The 15904-nt window shown below is 38.4% G+C and overlaps 1 protein-coding gene across 5 annotated transcripts in view; it reads left to right on the top strand.

Moving 5' to 3' along the window:
• LOC110375392 (protein gustavus) overlaps positions 1–15904 on the top strand; it is a 50599-nt gene that overhangs the window by 26642 nt on the left and 8053 nt on the right. Inside the window, exon 1 of one of the 5 annotated variants that reach the window (XM_021333477.3) lies at positions 7826–8012. The exons of the other annotated variants lie outside the window; for them this stretch is intronic. Within the exon in view, the coding sequence (XP_021189152.1) occupies positions 7966–8012 (47 nt within the window). The 5' untranslated portion in view covers positions 7826–7965. Of the gene's footprint in view, positions 1–7825; positions 8013–15904 lie in introns of those variants that run through there. 5 annotated transcript variants of the gene reach the window in all.

Raw genomic sequence — 15904 nt, 5'->3', positions numbered from 1 at the left:
TATCTTTTAAAGAAGCTACCTTCTGTCTCACCTTGTGGTGTCGAATGAGCAAGGTTTTACGCATATTAAACATTGCCTAAAACTGCAGGCGTAAGGTCCGCATACCGGGTGGATATCAGCCAGCAAAGCATACAATGTATCGAGTAATGAGGCCACGTACGCTGTGACAAGAAACAAATACAGGGGGGTGTGCTCACGGCACCAGAGAGATTTTGCACCACCTACGTGTACGTATTATTCGTCTGCTCTGTTTTCCCAAATCGACGTTCTCTAGTAAACAAAGAGAAATGTTTGCTGGTATTTTATTCGCGTGTACAAATCACCATTTGTGTAAGAATAGCCGATGTTTTGTCAAATATTACCTATTGTTATGGCGCACACGTACTTTTTTACTTTTACCTAACCGTTACTAACCTGATCTGGCTTGTTTGCTGTTATTTTCCTTTGATATTGTGAAATTCACGCTAACAAAGTTAAGCGAAACAAGTTTATTCTGGCCACGATTTTCAAGCGAACCTCATTTAACTTATTAAGTTGTAGTCCTTTTTAACATGCGCTGTAGCTAAGTGATTGCTCTTTACATTGAAATATATTAGCAGTATCATGATATTGCTATATTTGTACATTTTAGCACTGATATACAAGAGAATATATCTCATTATTGTATATCTATACGATTTCAAGGCTCAATGCTTAGCAGATATTCGATCCCGGTATCAAGGCAACAATACTACGTAACTGCCGACAAGTAATCAATTATGCATGGCGCACTAAGAGTGCTTGTGTATAGAATCCCAAGTTTATCATTCCTTAGATTAACGTCTATCTGTCCTACCGTCTCACTCATTATACATAGTTAATTTTGCAGTTTCCGAGTCGTTAACGGCAAGTTTTAATGTTTATACGCGATCCACACTCGGAACTTGAAACTATCCCTCATCGACCCCCGATCCAACGTTACCGTTCCAACTCGCAAGTTCTAGTAAACCGCTTTGCTTCTCAAACTTTAATCGATAAGTAAGCGAAACATGAAGTTGAAGACTTTGTGTTTATAATTACGCATCGCAAGTAGGTAATTGATTAGAATTTACAATGTTTATCTTAATGCACAGTGTGCGTGCGTTGTTGATAAACTAATAAGATCAATAATATAATCGGTTGGTCAAAACTTTCCATTTTCACGTGGTTTTAAACGAAAACAATAAAACTATAATCGAGCAACCAGACATCTGTTACTTAAAAAGGGATTTAAAAAGCACTGAATGTTGATAAAAATCTCGAATCGAATCGGGATACACGTTCGATGCTTCAAACAAGCATCGCTTCGTTAGAGAGCCCGGCTTTTGGCAAATCCTCTATCGACAGATGTGAAATTCGTTTGTAACCTCAGTGGGAACACTGTGCCTATTGTTAGCCAACTTGACAGAAACAAACAAGCGTCGAATAAACGTACGGCGCGACGCAATACACACTTGTGTTGAATTTTAACGATCTCTGCCAATACACCCAACTGTTAGTTTGATAAATTAATTAGTTGTGACCAAATGGTCAATTGAAAATGGGAAAACCCAAGTAAATATCTAATACAACATTTTGAAATAGACAACTCTAAAAAACACTTTACAATTCAGTCTCTGTGCGTATGCTATTGATAACAACGATTAAAATATTTATTTATACAGAAATCGACAGCTAATGCTGATTTGAGGACGAGATCGTACGAATTTTGTCAACAAAGTAAGTTTTTTGCGTATTCGCGACGACCTTTATTGCGTAAGACGCATCTCTTCCTCTTCCTAGTTGTGGTGTTGAAGGCACAATGTCGCCCAACTTCCGCCGATCGGTCATTTGTTCGTCTGCGCCTAGCAAAAACTTCGCTACTCAAGTTAACAGAGATACGCATTTACATTTTAGCAAGGGAAACCGCAAAACTTAATGGAACTAAATGAACTTGTCAACCGCAAAGTGAAATATTTTTCACCAATGACTTCAGTGGCCATTAATACTAATGACAAGCTTCATTAGTAATAGTTGTAACCTCAATACTAAATTATGATAAAGCACGCTTGCTTGATATATTTGTTTGTAGTTAATAACTATATTTAACATTTCTAGTGATTGTGCAATGAAAAGTAATTCAATTTATAACGTTGAAAGGATATTCAATACCGTCTTCTATAAAATCCCTGAAGGTGTGAGCAAACTGCATCGAAGGAAGACGTTAAGTCCCAGAGTCCCTGAATGTAGCTGAGATTTTTACTAACGTAATATAATCAGATCGCATTTAATCGAGACGTGGCCGGGTCTAACTCAGATACGGGTAGAAAACCGAACGGAAGAGGAAAGGAAACACGTTTAAATGGAATTAAGGAAGCCAACTTGCCGTCATCTGAACTGTGACTGAAATGTATAAGTAACGCGTTTAAAGTGCTATGAAATGTAACCTATGGCCTTTTTAAACATTTCTTTTCGAGATGTGGGAGATGTTCTATCAGCGTAAATTGTAATTATAGTTAAACATTACCTTCTAACCTTTAAGAACGTAACGTGAAAAAAATACCTAAAAACTTGTGCTTGAAATAGTCCACATAGAGTAACATAATAAGCGATTGGGTAAAATACCAAAGTATATTGCTTGCTTATAATTTCTACATTGTAGGTAAAGCGGGATCGTATATCCGCAAAAATAATTTGTATTGAAAACAAACTGTACACCAATTTATACATTCAGACCGGTATAGTCAGAAAAAGTAGCCAAGCTTACCTATTTACCTGCGTACTTAGTTATTAATCTAAAGAAAAACCAACTACGCTTATAAAAACCTATACCTAATTTACCATGGTGCTAACGCAAAAAAGAAAATAATTTTTAAAAGGCTTTAGGAAAAAGCGCCTTGATTGGGCCCACTTGAACGCCTTTTGATGGATTACTAAGTTAATAAACATCATGCACGAATAAGCCTATAAAAGTTGTAGTGTGTTCAGTAAAAGTGGGACAGCATAATTCGGAACTACATAGTTCACGCTTAACATGGTTTTAAAAGGCAAAATTTCCGAGTCCTTAAGTTGTAAGCGTAAGCAAGTCGGTTACACCTGCCTCAAAGCCGTTACATCTGTAATTGTAGTTTGGCAAGCACAGCGAGATCAGCTTGAATGTACAGTGGAAGCCAAACTGTTCAGTGTAATTAAGAACAAATGAACAATTGCTTCAGATTTAATAAAACCCACGTATATGCGGTATTTTGCTGGAACTTTTATTCGAAAATACTCCAAATAATGTTTCAAATTTCGACAATTCGTTCATCCGTGAGCAAACCAGTAATAAAATCCTCTCATGAGATTTATAAAAACAATAAAAAATATTCAGTTTTAGTTGCAGTTCGGGGATTTATTGCGAGCGTGGATGCATATAAATATCAAAAGAGAGGCGGAACCGAAAATTTATAATATCTTTTTTATCTAACAGGAATTCTGAAACGGTAGCGGGCTTTCATTTCGCTGAAAAGCGCAATTTTCTCCATTCACTATGGCCGCCTAGTGAAATCGTTATCGTCTGTTCGCTGCGGCGGCGCCCATTTCCTAATGGCGGCTTCGCGTGCATTTAGCTTTTTTATTACGTACCTAACCTGCTATGTACGTACCTACTGCATACTATGAAGGTATGAACCTTTATGTTCCAAACATAACTACTGGAAACAAACGTCTGCTAAAGAACCTAATGATTACGCGAGGAAACAAAATTAAACTTTTTTTGTTGCATGAAATTTTGCGACTGCTGTTTACTGATTTGAGGTCGTTTATGCAAAATCTACCATCCACCAGCGGCCTGGTACGTCTTCCCATATCCAATTAAAAACATCCATCCTGTCCATGATTCCAACAAGTGAAAGAAATGTTCAAATCATTTCCTTAATTTCGGTGCCTGTAACGAAAATAAAATCATAGCTTGGATTGATGCAACGAAGATGTAGTTGCCTTATATTATTTTATGTTTGCTTCTATAGACCACGATCTGAACGTGCCCATGAACAACTTGTAGCCAAGCGATGGCTCTTCAGAAAACTTGAATATGTTTAAATGTAGTGCTCGTACTAGCGGCGCCGTAAATTAAAACTATAACGATCATTTCATTGTGTTGGTCGCATTTAGTGTATTTTCGATATCCATAAATATCGAAGCTATCGATTTGGCCTTTGTGTGTAATGTAATGTGCATTTTCACACTGGTTGAATTGCTGCGTTTGTTTTATTGTCCAAGACCTTCTAAATAATTTAAACATTAGAATCGAGCATTTTTTGTATCACTATTTGAAATTACAGCAATCATCTCTCGCCCTTGTACCTAAGCTTCCGAACATTAAAGCCATCTGGATGATATTTAAGTCTGACTTGATTTACTAAAAATAAAGTAGGTAACTAATATCATTTGCATCTAGATAAAGACAAGTAGCTATCCTGTGAAAATGTCCTCATCTTTTTTCAATGTGAAATTGTTGTCTACGCGCCTCCTCTCAGTTTCTGACTTGTGTACAATAAACTAAATTACGCTGAGAACAACGGGGAGCGAGGCAACAATGATATTTCGGTAGTGATGAAAAAACAAGAGGGTCGTTTCTAGATTCCGGTGGGAATTCACGTCCCGTTTTGTAGCCGAGCCGCGGAAACAACCCAAGCACCAAAGAAACGCTCGGAAATTCACAGCGCTTTACATTACATACATGCGATTTGTATTGTTAGTGTTAAAACATTTTAAGCTCGTAAATTATCAGAATTTCTTTGTGGAAATAAAGGATTAGGAAACTGAATAAAACTCATAACTAACCTGAAATGTCTTGATTCTGAAGGTCGTAATACATAAGTAGTCTGAAACAAGTTGTGAAATAAATTGCAAATGTGTACATCTTTTAGTCTCAACAATATGCAAAGTTGTGGAGTGTAAAAATGGCAAATAATGCCTGTTTTTCTCTTAAAAAAATACGGCTTAGGTTTCTATCAAGATATTTTTTATGAAATAGTCGTGTAGTAGAATTAGAGACTCTTGAATTGCATAGATGGCGCCTAAGAAGCTCAATACAATTGAATATCCTGAATAACAACAATGAGAAAATATTTTATTCATCTTTGCTTTAATAATAGTGAATGAGCGGCTCCGTCATTTCCTGCACTGTCGAAAGAGTTAGATTTTTATCTGGCACCACGATAACTCTCAGTTCGAAGATATTCACTAACAGTTCGTGTTTGCGTGTTCAAATTTTAGTTCGGTTTTATACAATGTATAGTAAAATTATAGTAGCTTTAAAAATATTCATCTGACCCTCAACTCCTGTATCCGAGTATCACAAATTCTGATTGAAACGCGATGAAATCGCAATTCGACGATTAAAAGGGTTATTTAAAATCGTTTCCATCGCATCCGGATTAGTTTAGAGATCAATTTATTGCTGTGAGTGGAGTGGTTATAGAGTATAGTGGATCATATTGAATGATGTGCAATGTACGTAGCCAACAGCTGCTGTAGATTCTAACGCATAAGCTTTTAATGTGCCAACTGTCGTAACTATAACAGATAAAAATGCTTCAACAGCAAATAGCGACTAATCCAAAAAATATGGAAAATAACGTTGGATGTTTTTGATCTTTTATGTATCTTAGTCCTCTTTTGCTTTTGTTCACTTGCACGTGACCGTAAGCAGAAGGGTTTGTTGATTGATTTTCCTGCCACTACCATATTTTCTTACGGTCATTATTTGTTTAGTTTCTTTTGTGTGGCAGCAACAGTTAGATGCGTCATCCTGTATATCATACGGATAATAAGGCCCTCGTTACATATAGCATTTGGACGCAGTAAATAAGCAATGAAGTAATGGTGATGAAATCTATAGTAATTAGTGACAAAGGCATAAACCCGAAGGAATTTTGTTACGAATATACAATATTTTGATTTGCTTACTTAAAATCATCAAATAAATATTACTTAAAATCTTAAAATATATTATTAGATGAAGGGAATTTTGGATCATGAAAGTTCAGTATGTGAATAACTTGTAGATATAGGACTTACTCACCCATACTTGTGCCTAAGAAGAATTAAAGAATGTCTAAAGAAAAGATAAATCCTTAAATTGCAGAACTAGATTCATCAATAAAAACTAAGTACTTACATATATTTGTTTTCCTCATGTCATCGTTAGCATATTTATTATTGTGTCCAATTTAACAACCTGCAATAGTTCGTCTGCTCTGTAAAACTGTTTATGTTGAAACAAATGCGTCATCCAGTTAGTCTTCTGGTTAATTAAATTCTGGTTATCCCTTACTGTTTAATACGACTATATTAATAAATTCTGCTATGACGAAATTAGACTATGCAACTACCAGGAAGAATAATTACGTATTTTATAAAGAGACACAATGGAGCTTGATTGTAAGAGAATTATTCCCATATAATTATTAAGCATAAACCTGCTCATACAAGGAAAAATCATCACTTAACTGGCTCGTTAATGATGATTGGTACTGTAAAATGAAACTCTTGAAATAGTAGTTAAACGTCAGTTTACTTGAAAAATAATTTTAATAACAGTGTATGTTAATAACATAAGCCCAAGCCATGTCTAAAATTTTAACATGAAACGTGTTGTGAATAACTAAATAAGCAAAAATCCTTTACATTGGCCAGTTCGATGGCTGGCATCGTTCTTTACTTAGCCTAAGTAGCTATCAGAGTGGCAGGGGACAAGATGAATAGCCGGCCGACAGACAGGTGAAGGAACTTTGTGACGTCAGGTCACAATCGCAGGTGTGCCCTTCTGTTTCAAAATACGGCCAGGTAACTCCCGTCAACGACTCGAGTTACTCTCGACGAAACATTTTTCAACTTTCATTATTCATGATCGCGTTTTGGCCCCTATTTAAAAGACCATTATTAAAATATCCCTAATGGGATCCTGCACTTCTTTGCTGGCACTAATGCGAGTTGTGAACAGTTCTTTTGTCCAGACAAAGGGAAAAGCTATTTGCATATTCTCAACTGTTTAAAACTCTAGACTTACGAAACTACACGTTTAGCGGTGCATTTAATTTGCTAAAATTAAAATCTAGTCTTTATATTAAAAGCCACATATCCTTGTATACTATTTTTAAGAACGCCAGACAAGCCCAACAAAGGGTCATTGGGGCCTACATTATGTACATTTCGTCCGGTTAATTGTTGTTGCACGAATACTGGTGAAAGTTGGTCAAGTCTTCTGAAATGACTCATATTTGAACAAGCAATATTCACATGTAAATTAGGACGAACCCATAACTTTACTCTTTACTTAAAGTTTCTCTAAGATTGTGAATGAATGAACTGCACGCACTGCACTTTCCAATTAGAACCACGTGTTAATTAAATGCAATGGTATATAATTCATCTTACTTAACATATTATTAATGAATAGTGTGTAACACAAACTAATAGTAACTTTTGAGGGCGTTTATTACAAAATCGTCCTAAGAACAAGTATTGTAACTCAGAATTTTTTATACCTATAGAGCGATTAAATTGAATGTTTCTAGTAAAAGTATAGGTCAAATCTTTCCTTTGTTGCTTCCAGTACTAGAACGTGGCCTCAATTTTATTGTAGCTATCGGATTCTTTTATGGCTCGGCAGGGTGGGGGTGGGGACGGGATTGTTTTGACGGGGAACGAGCCCTGGCGAGCGGCGGGGCCCTTAGCTTAGGAGAGTGGCTGCCCCCGGCCGCGGCACGTATACCTGCGCGTGCGCCGCGATGCGCACCTCCGCTTCACCGCGCCGCGGAAACGGCAGGTAGCTCGCGCAAGCCGAACGTGGTTCAGTGCGCGCGTTCTCTCGCCGCCGCTGGTAGTGTTCGTGGTGCGCGGACGCTGGCGCGCTGTTCGCAACTATGGTTTCTACATCTCGTTGGTGAAGTGGTTTAAGCAGTGAACCCGTTCATATACGACATGTCCTGTGACAGGAGAACAAGGGCCGCGCGTTTCCTCGAGCTGCGGTGAGTTCGCATCGCCGTACCACGCTTCCCGTCACGACCGATTCACCGATCCTTTGTTGAAGTTGAATCCTACGAGTGACGTCTGTCCGTCTCTTTTCAACGCGTTCTACCTGTCGAGTCGGATTGTTGAAGTGTTTGTGTTTTTATCTCATGTGTTCCTATACCTGTTAAAACGGCTTTGAGTACTAAGCCATAGTTCAGTGCTGTAACATACATGCGAAATCGTCGTGGGAAACTATGGAAATTGGTGATGTTAAGGATTTTCACTGCGATTGCAATATTTGCACTAAAGTTGAACATCGAAATTTCAAGTACAAAGTCATTAGTGTTGTGTGACCTTGACAACTAAGTTACGAAACCAGCGACCCGAGCACACGTAATGTGTAAGAAATTGGCGGTCACGATTTTCCTCTGACTCTGTACCCTGAACACACCAAGCTTGGCAATTTTCTATTCAGTTGAGATGAATCAAAAAACTTTGGCCTTTCATTGCATGATACAACATTGCTTGACTGTACCAATTTTTTTGTGAGAACTGTTAAGAAACCTGTAAAGTCCTAATTTGAATGATTGCGGCAACACAGGCCAAACAGTTCCACCATTATAAGGTCTGTTGCGAGAACGCCTCATTTCTGGTGGAATGCGACAGGGTAAGAGTAGTTCGGCCCAGGCGCAGATGTGGGGCGCGGGCGCACTCCCCGCCTCGCCTCCCGGCCTTGAAAGGCTCTTGACCAGGCCAGCGCCGACGATGTCGTATTTATTGCAACCTCCACGATCCGTACCGACGAGGTTATTGACGCCTCGCGGCATGATGCCTTCACCCAACTACTATTCTTTATCATGGGAACTCTAGCAATGCCGAGTAGAGACCGCCTAATGCTTGCCTTCTCCTTGTAGCGATTGTTCTCACGTCGATCTTATTATAATGAATAACTACAATAGTTATTACGTCATTTGCTAAGCGAGTTTCCGCCTTTAAAGTTTGGTAGTTAACGACGTGAGTCACGCAACTGACACGCTTCATAATAAATCTGCAGCACACAATGTATTGTGTTAGCAAACAAATACGTATAAAGTTTAGGTGCATTGTCCTTCTGTTGCTCAAAGATGTACGTCAGAAACGTCCAGCGGACTGGTACACTTAATGCGCAAAGCGAAGTGACTTTCACTGTCGAGTAATATTTATAAATACTGGTTTGAGCAGAGTCAGGATCGATGCCCAGCGAGCCCTAGGTGAAGGACGGTTGTCTAGTCCCTCGCCCTTTGTAGGCGCTGCGTTTCATTCACAATGTATTAACGCATCCACATTTTTGTATTCAACCAAGAATAAAACTCTTTCCGTCATCTCTCTGAGATATTAGAACTGAAGGGGATTACCTACTTAAATAACTCATAAAAGTTACCACAGTCAATCTGCGATATAACAATACTTTAAAGCGTTTCACCTACATTATATTGAAATGTTTGAGTTCATTCAGCTGCCTGTACCATATGGCGCCGAGATCCACACTTCATAAAGCGAATGAGGCCGGCGCATATGTTGCCGCTTTCACTCCCAACATCACAATCGATATTACGTATAGCCTCATGCGTAGTCGCGAACCAAACCGGTGACAAAATCAAATTCCGCACAACATTAACTTCAACTTTAAGCTGTTCATATAGAAATAGCAACAACTTCACAATACGCGTGTCAATCAGACATTAACCGAGAAGTGGACACCTTCGATTGTTCCGTAACTGCTGCATTGTACTCCATATCAGCCTAACTGAGCTCTGGGTTAAGTTCAAAGACAACATTCATTATTTTTACGGTTCAGTAAAAATGATAAACAATTGTGTTTCGTCCTCTAACTAAACGAAAGTAGAGTAAGCGTGCCAACAAAATGACGTAGTTTAATTAGTACAATAATAAAGCTTAGCGTACGGCCGCATAACAGGCGAGCCAGGAGGGTAGTTTTTGCCGACAGCAGCTGGTAACCCCAGCAGTGACTCACGTCCTGTGTGCCCCACTGCGAGCCGGGGTGCGTGTCGTTGACCCCACTCGCAGCCCCATGCAGCACATACGCACGCCACACAATTTATCCATTGCCTTTTGTGCTCTCTATTATTTATAACGTTTTAGCTCATACTGTATATCCCTGTGCTTTTTTATTATTTTCGTTTTGCACGCTCCCGGTTTATCCATTTTGCATGGACAAGTGATTGTCATTCGATTCGGTACACACATTCTATTCACTACACTAGGAAATGGAAATTCTTTATGTAGACGCGAGATCAATCTGTTATTTGTTCAGTAAAAGCTCAACATTATTATTATTACACTTTCATCATCTATGTTGACAACTCGATAACGAAATAGTTCGAGTATAGATTTTCCTCATTACAGCAACTATATTTACGACACTAGCACAGTAGGAAATGATTATTGTCGTTATCTGTTCTATTCGAAACGATTCCACTGATTTAAGACCTTTGTTTGCAATCAATTAAACGCACTGTCAAACAACACAAATGTAAAAAATATAGACATGACTGATGACTATGTTGTATTTAATTTCGTGTGTGCTCATTATGCGGAAGCAGCTGTTGAAATACGTACTAAGTTATTGAGCTAATGGTAAGCTATTGTGCTTTTAAGAGCGAAGGCATTACCTCAAGGTGTAGTTTATCAGTATTATTGAAGTAGAAATGTATCGGGAGTGACATTGAAGTTATGGTCGATACCCGCGAGGCGTTTGATCCGGCCACCACCGCGCCTCATACCGGTTTCCAGCAAGCCGAGACGGCATTGTTGATCCTTCCACAGAAAAACAAAATGAAACAATCTGTTTTTTGTTCCACCGCTCTGAGCTGTTCGTTTGCTATCTTCACTTGTGTTACCATTTCATTTGAATTATGTAGCAAGTCCACAACTTTACCTGCACAGATTAACTTCTTATTACTTCTTATTTGTTGTGAAAAATAATACAAGTTGGATGGCATTAGTGTTCACGGAAGCGACAGAATCCTCGTCATCAACTTGGGTCACGCTTCGTTGACGCGATTTGCTTAGCAAATAACGTTGTTTCCTGCCCACACCATATTTAAGTAAGAACTTCACGTGTTCCTTCGAGTTAGCAACAACTTCACTATAAACTAATTTGCAGATATTTTTTGCAAGGCCTCGTTTTTATTTTGATATGCTTTGTCTCTCATAGTAATAGCACATGGATTTTGAGATCTTATTTTGATACCAAACATTTTTTTTATCGAGTATTATTTCATTCAGAAATAAATGATAAGTTATTTACAAGATCAGCAGTACGTATGTATCCCTCAGCAATTTTAAAAGCTTTAGCAACTGCATTACTTATTCGTATTTGTTTAACAAGTAGAAACATTCGTCGTACCCTTAATTACGGGGATGTTAAAATACTTTAGAACGTAGGAGGTTGCTCTTCCTGAAGGGTAGTGTCGCGGGCTGACGAGTTGACGGTTGAGGTACGAGAATATGAATAATTCACGTCGCCGCTCCCCTCACCCCAGGCTCGGCACTCTCCAAGTTGCTGGAATTTCACCGAATTTACTGTAAGAACTAATTTACTCTTATTGACCATCTATATAAACCTGCTCTATTTGCAGAGCAAGCACATGGGTCTTTTTCTTATGATTGTCACATAATTTCAATCACCTGATTGGACTGAGAAACAAATTTAAGAAAAGTTATTCAATCACAATCACAAATATAGGATCTAACAAAATATACCTAAAAATGTGGTCAAAGTGATAAATGCTTACAAAAAAATTGTCCTTTTTAAATAATCCCTCAACCGAAAATTGCGGTCGCCAGTGGCTCAGACACAGACGAGGCTTGTAACATTCCTGAGGCACGAGTATAATGTGCCTCTAACTCAAAGACTCGCTTATTTGCGCACACCACTTGAAAAGCTTTCCTACCAGTTTTATGTGCCAGCCCAAAACGTTTTAAATTTTTAGCTTAGAGTGAAGGAACTGGACGAAGTGTAGCATTAAGTTGTACAACTGCAACTAACTTGTTACAGCTTCATTTCGTTTTAGGTTCCACTTACATTTTTGAGAATGTTTTAACTGTGCTGGACGAAACTGCTCTTTATTTTATAAGAGGCATTTTGATATTTATACGTTATCTATCAAGCATATCCAATTGAATATTGTTTATTCAAAAATACACCAAGAGTATTTGAAGCTTCTTTATTTAGTTAAGTACACAAAATTAGTACTCCTAGCTTTTGAGTATGTGACATACATAGAAACATGTTATCAAAACATTCGACAGGTTAATTCGAAAACCTGTTATGTAAAGCATTACTACGAGCGGCATAGTTTTTGAATCATCATCATCATCATCAGCCTATCGCAGTCCACTGCTGGACATAGGCCTCTCCAAGTGCACGCCACTGAGATCGATTTTCGGCTACTCTAGTTTTTGAATACGAAGTTGAAAAGTAAAAGCGCGAGAACTCTGGTGGCTGTTGCACAAAAATTGCGCTGCTTGCATTTATACTAGAATCGAAGCACACGAATACTTTAATATTGATCATGAACTGATTATAAACTTTTATGGGTACAACTACTTATCTATGTTTAATGGTTACTTTACTGTTGACAATGTTTGTATCAACAATTCTACATTCTATTTTTATTTAAATCTCTTTAATAAACGTTCCGCCAGCACAGATTTATACATTTCAACTTAATATTAAGTTATTCATTACTCATTAGATATACATTAGAGATGTTCCCAAAGAAGATATTGCTAAGTTTCTCATTGGATTCCTTAGACGGGGACTCATTCGGTGGTGCTAAAGGCATTTAAAAGCGGAGGGTGTGCTTATCTGTGGGGGGCGGCGTCGCGGCGCTGGCGGGGTGTAGGGTGGCTTTGTTCCCGCGCCGGCCTTCCAGACCACTTAGAAGATTGCTCGGCTTTGTCTTCGCACGATACTTCTTTATACTCCGGGTCTCGTCTCCAATTTGGGTTTCAGATTTATTTACACCAGCCCCTGTTTAGTTCGCACGATTGGACTGAAAATCGAAATCTTCTCGCGTTGTGATTTAACGTAATTGAGTGTTCCCATTCATTTTACTTTCTTAGCAAAGTAAACAAGGTACTTTGGCGTAGCTCAGTTCAATATTAGTCTCGTCGAAGTATTTTAAATGCTGTTGTAATTGACTAATCTCGTTAGTTTCTTCTGCAGTGATGCTCATTGCTCAGCATAGGTAATTCACATGACAAGTTAAGGCCTACACAACTGCTCGGCGAAGGCCTTGTTTAAATTGTTCTTGCCTTCACCATATTGTTATAAGCCATTGTGTACAAATGCTGAGCTAATATTCAATGACCCAGATTCGGTTATCCTTGTTAGGTTCCTTATTTGCTGAGTTTTGTCCTTTTCTAAACGCCCATCATGTGTGTTCTACAAGAATGACCTCTGACCTAATCAGTGTACAGCAAAAGCAATTATACAGCAGAGCTGATGAAATTGGTGTTGAGTTGAACATTTATTTTAATTGCCTTATTAGGTTTTTTCTCCGTCATGTCTGTATAGGCCGGGTGCAGGTGTGGCAGCGAAAGCAGCGCTCCCTTGACACGCTACGGCGCGCGCGCATTGCAGTCAAGGCCCTCGACTGCTGCGCATATGCGCTCGACACGACAAAACGCACTCCCACTTAATGAACTAACAATATCAGCGTCAATCACAACCCTAATAACCAGATTTCTAAAATCAATAATTGACCATCATCGTTATCATCACGTTAATGCATATAAACGATATTTCTGTATTCGTGGAATCTTAAGCGACTTGTGGCATGACGTTTATATAACTGGATTCCCCATGTGCCTATACATAAATGTTCTAAGTTTACCTGTTTGTTGTTTACGTGACTAACCACTTCGTGCACGTCAGTGGCTTACAGTCATAAGGTTATAAGCTCTTTGATCAGGAACTGGTTTCCTGTTATTTTGTTTCCTAACGTACATAAATAGAAACAAAATGATTTATAGACAATAATCTTAGGTGATAAGTGTGACCATGGCACAATATCTTCATTATAATATGGCTGAGTCAAGGCATCCTTGACACGAGGAGCGGCGCAGTGCACCGCAGCATGCACGCGCCTCGTCACACCGCCTCGTTATGTAATCATCACCCACCACTATCGTTATTCAACACCTCTTATATCATACGACTTGTCGACTAATGCACCGCGACGGCATACACACCCGATCATACATAACAACACACACTCAAAGTGTCGCAAAAACTTCACCACCAACAAAACCCAGGTTCCTACATCACTTTTACATTCGGCGTTAGAATTTCTTAACATCCGTGCATTTTATAGAAAAATATCCAAAAAAAGTTATCTCAATTCAGGGCCAGGGAAACCGCTAAGTAGGTTTTTCCTTGACACAAGGCCCTGTTGCAACGCGGCAACCGATACAAGGTTGCACCGACACGCCCTAGCGATTATTTAATTGTTATTTAAACCAGAGATAGTTTATCGGAGCCAAGAGACAAAACCAACTCAAGTAGAAAAATCACTTAGCAAGGTGACAGAGAGCGTTTTTAGGTTAGGGCTTACATTTTTTATACGTCAACTGTTACTCGTACTCGTTTTATCTTATTTGGTTTAATAATCCCATATTTATACCAATTTTATACAATACATATTCATACAAAAATACCAATAACTTAAGATTTATATCCAACATGAGTGGACCTACCCACGAAGCTTATATGCTAAAAGATTACTTTGCCCTGACAATTTTGCCATACATATTTTATAAGTAAAATACTGAATTTCTATATTTACGAGATACTGACTCTTCGAAAGCTGGAAAGTAGGTTTACTCAAATTATTGCTGTTAAAAATAAAATAATAAGTAAAGGCCACGTTGGAAATTAAGCGCATACCTCCAGATGGCACGACATCGTTCGGTGACTCTTTCGTAAGATGACCCCAGTATCGAAGTCGTCGCTTTCTACAACTGTCACGAGAAATGTTAAAGCGTGTTTATGAAGCCGTCGAGCATTGATTTTTACACACACGTATTATGTAGGCAATTTATTGTTTCTGCGCCGCAACCGCTTCAAAATTATCTGAACTAAGCCAGAAGAATAACTCATTTATGATAAACGTCCTCTTTACTTCACCAATTAAGTAAAGTCTGACATTGTATCGTTTTAAATTCGCTTAAATAATAAATGTACATGCTGTGATTCAATTAACAATTAATCCACCCGTCGGTTCAGAATTCAATTCAGTTTCGGACCAACGTTTCAATTTCGCATGTAGATGACACTTTTGTTTGCGTTACAAATTAAAATGTCAGCAATCAGGGTTTTATTTAATACTTGTGTATCGATTGATTTCTGTCGCCAGTAAGTACTTTATGCTATAACGCCTGTATCCTTTCAGTATTGAATCTCTGAAAATGTGGAAGGCTATTATAGAAAGTACTCACATGATAAACGTAGTACAGGCTCTGCTCATCTCATATGCGATGTTATCCTAAAGCAGAAACATCCCTTTCTGATGCTCCTAAATCATTTAGCGAAACTTGCCAATGTGTTTTCAAGTGCCATCTTTTATCCAGACAGTCTTCTGCATAATTTTAAAACTGCATTGTGTCGAGTTTTATAAACACAGCCGATCAATCTCGTTTCCTCACTTTTTCGCGTTACGGCTTGATTTACCTTTCTTGTCTTTGGTTTGATCTGACTATTTTTCTTTAAGAACAGTTTTAGTCATTTGTGCCTCCAATTTTCCAAGGTTGTCCTCGATTTCTCAGGGTTTCCATTATCCAAACCTGACTCGTGGCAATGTACTGTAATGTAAAACAAACACACCTTCATAATAAATAAATT

Source organism: Helicoverpa armigera, chromosome 18 (assembly GCF_030705265.1).
Source record: "Helicoverpa armigera isolate CAAS_96S chromosome 18, ASM3070526v1, whole genome shotgun sequence".
In the NCBI taxonomy this organism is placed as follows: domain Eukaryota; kingdom Metazoa; phylum Arthropoda; class Insecta; order Lepidoptera; family Noctuidae; genus Helicoverpa; species Helicoverpa armigera.
The sequence above is the reverse complement of the archived record's forward strand: the minus strand, read 5'-3'. Positions and strand labels throughout refer to the sequence as shown.